At 39.2% G+C, this 2,500-nt stretch overlaps 1 protein-coding gene across 1 annotated transcript in view; it reads right to left on the reverse strand.

Moving 5' to 3' along the window:
* Window positions 1-1,513: 1,513 nt before the first annotated feature.
* Window positions 1,514-2,500, reverse strand: part of LOC104949133 (cAMP-dependent protein kinase catalytic subunit-like) — a 3,035-nt gene continuing 2,048 nt past the window's right edge. Inside the window, exons 2-4 of the mRNA XM_010775415.1 lie at window positions 2,467-2,500; window positions 2,100-2,257; window positions 1,514-1,993 (exon numbers count right to left, since the gene is read on the reverse strand). The exon at window positions 2,467-2,500 is cut by the window's right edge and continues 753 nt beyond it. Coding sequence (XP_010773717.1) covers window positions 2,118-2,257; window positions 2,467-2,500 — 174 coding nt within the window. The 3' untranslated portion in view covers window positions 1,514-1,993; window positions 2,100-2,117. The remainder of the gene's footprint in view (window positions 1,994-2,099; window positions 2,258-2,466) is intronic.

Here is a 2,500-nt window from a genome sequence, read left to right on the forward strand (position 1 = left end):
GTGTGCCTTGGCAGTCTAAAAAATTATTGATATAAGTAGGGCGCAATTTACAAGTTAAATGAATAGTTAAACATCTGTCATGGCACCTCTCTTACCCTTGACAGACAGAGAGACTAAGTATTGGAAGGGTTTGGTATAATGTCTCAGGATAATATTTTTGACCAGGGACAAAATGTATCCTTTGGACAGAAAACAAAATACTCTTATATTTGATCTCTTATCTTAAGTCAGCTAAATGTTTTTACAGCTCACCAGACACAAACATTTATAATCTTCAAAACCGCTGAAATAAACCAACTTCATTTGTCACAAATTCAAGATACAATTCCCAAAGCGTGTTTCAACAGAGTTCGTCAGTGAGGTTAATCTAATAAAACCATTCCTCAATACAATACAAATAATCCCTTTCTGCAAGCTGATTCTGAATGTGATTTGATGATTAATATTTTATCAATAATGTGAAAATCATATATGTTTCACATATTTGTAAAATGATTGGGCATGGTATTTTACCTGTTGTGGCTTCTTCTTTTTTATTTCACTAAACAAGGTAGCCTACTGTATACTTTGCAGATGCATCACTTCCCAGCTGACTGTATCTCAAACTGTATTAGTCCAGGGGTTCCCAAAGTGAGGTTCGTGGGGGTCGCGAGATGATTACAAAATAAAAATGTATAAAAGAAAATTGATTAATTTTTTAAAAATTATTATTACTAATAATAACGTTTGCATAGACATTTTCAGGGGCGGACTAGCCATCTGTATAATTTCCCCGCAACGAGCGCAGTGTTTCTCAAACTTTTTCATACAAAGGACCACTTAACCAATAAAAAACACTCATGGACCCCCCCCCCCCCCCACCCCGTCGACAGGGGGTCGCCAGTCTCTGGCACTGTTATTTTGGGGGTCGCGGGCTGAAAAGTTTGGGAACCCCTGGAATAGAGGAACAAATACGTTTCGAGACGCACTAAAGCATACAAAACAAACACTGAAATAGAAGTTAAACCCTGCATGATCCTGTTCGAACCACCTAGTCATCACAAAGCATAGTAACATATCTCATCTTGTCTTGCAGTATTTAAAGTATAAAAAAAAGTTAATCCACAGTAATGGCAGAGATAAATAAATAAGAAACATAGCACAGCGTCAGGTCACAGGCGTAACGCTATCACCTCGTGTTCAGATAGCACCTTTTTCTTCACCTGGGATGAGATTTTAAAAATGCAACATTTGATGTTCTTGTCCTCTAATCGCTTCAGTGTAATTCCAGTGTGTTAAACATAATTAAATATGGTTAGACGAGAGAGACCATCGCTGTTTTACGGAGCTAAAAAATGATATCATGCTTCTGACGGTACATTTACACAGCTCTCTGTTCCCATGATCTATCAAAAAGGAAATACTGCTCATTTTAGTCACTCGTTTTTACGATCTATTGATGATTGTCTCGATTATCTTCTTCAATGACACAAAAGTCCATTTATATGTCCATTCTTCCACCAAATGCACATTGTTGTCCGTCCTGATTGTGTTATCAAAAAGAAGTCTTTCAGCAACACACTTTGTCATTTGAACCCCGTAGCGACTCTGTCAACATGTAAGTGCAGCTTCTCTCGGTTGATATCAAAACACGGTTTTCAGAAGAGTTTCGAGATTGCACTTTTTGTCCTCAGCTCTACAGCGAAGCAGTTTCAGTCCCCCACTTTTTCTCAGTCTTCGGGTGCCGTGTGTTACTTCCTACCAGCGACTGTCACCGTAGAGGCTAGCCGCCAAGTCTTTAGCCGTCTCCGCCTTTCTTTCTTTATATTCCTTTTTCTTCTCACCCTCGTCTGACTCCACACACGTGTCGTTACAGGTTCACCAGACAGTCATTAGTAGTGTTACGGAGGACCAGGACGAGCAGGTTACTGACAAGTGAATAAATACGTATATGAAGGAAGTCACTGCGCTTCACCTCTGGATCCACGAAATACACCAAGTTCACCTTGTGTCCCTAGAGAAGAAACATCAGTAAACATACTTTTAACAGGTAATAGAAAACATTTTGGATCATCATTACAAACGTTTCCCTTTTTCATTTGAATGTTCGGTGAACTCACCTGGCTTTTTTCTTAGCTCTACATTAGCATAGCTCTCATAGCTTTCTTGCTGATTCTTTTGCGATTCTTCCTCATCCTTTTCCGTGGACGGGCGGGCGGTCTGGGGCCCGTTGGAGCCGATGGAGACCTTGTGGTAGTCTTAGATGTTGTTGTTGTTGCTGTGAAAATAGCATTAGCATAGCATTTTAAAACACAACAAATATAAATTTTTCTCTTTTGGATCTCTTTTATTGGGAACGTTCTCGTAATAAAAACATACAGTAGTTACCGAAACAACAGAGGAAACATTTAGTTATCTTTAAGTACTTCATTTTACTCTATACGTTGGTTTTTACGACCCCCCCCAGTATTCAATAACGTCTCTCACCTGGTGTCTGTGTTGTTGTATGCAGGTGATGATG

This window comes from Notothenia coriiceps, unplaced genomic scaffold, assembly GCF_000735185.1.
Source record: "Notothenia coriiceps isolate Sejong01 unplaced genomic scaffold, NC01 NC01_scaffold00015778, whole genome shotgun sequence".
In the NCBI taxonomy this organism is placed as follows: domain Eukaryota; kingdom Metazoa; phylum Chordata; class Actinopteri; order Perciformes; family Nototheniidae; genus Notothenia; species Notothenia coriiceps.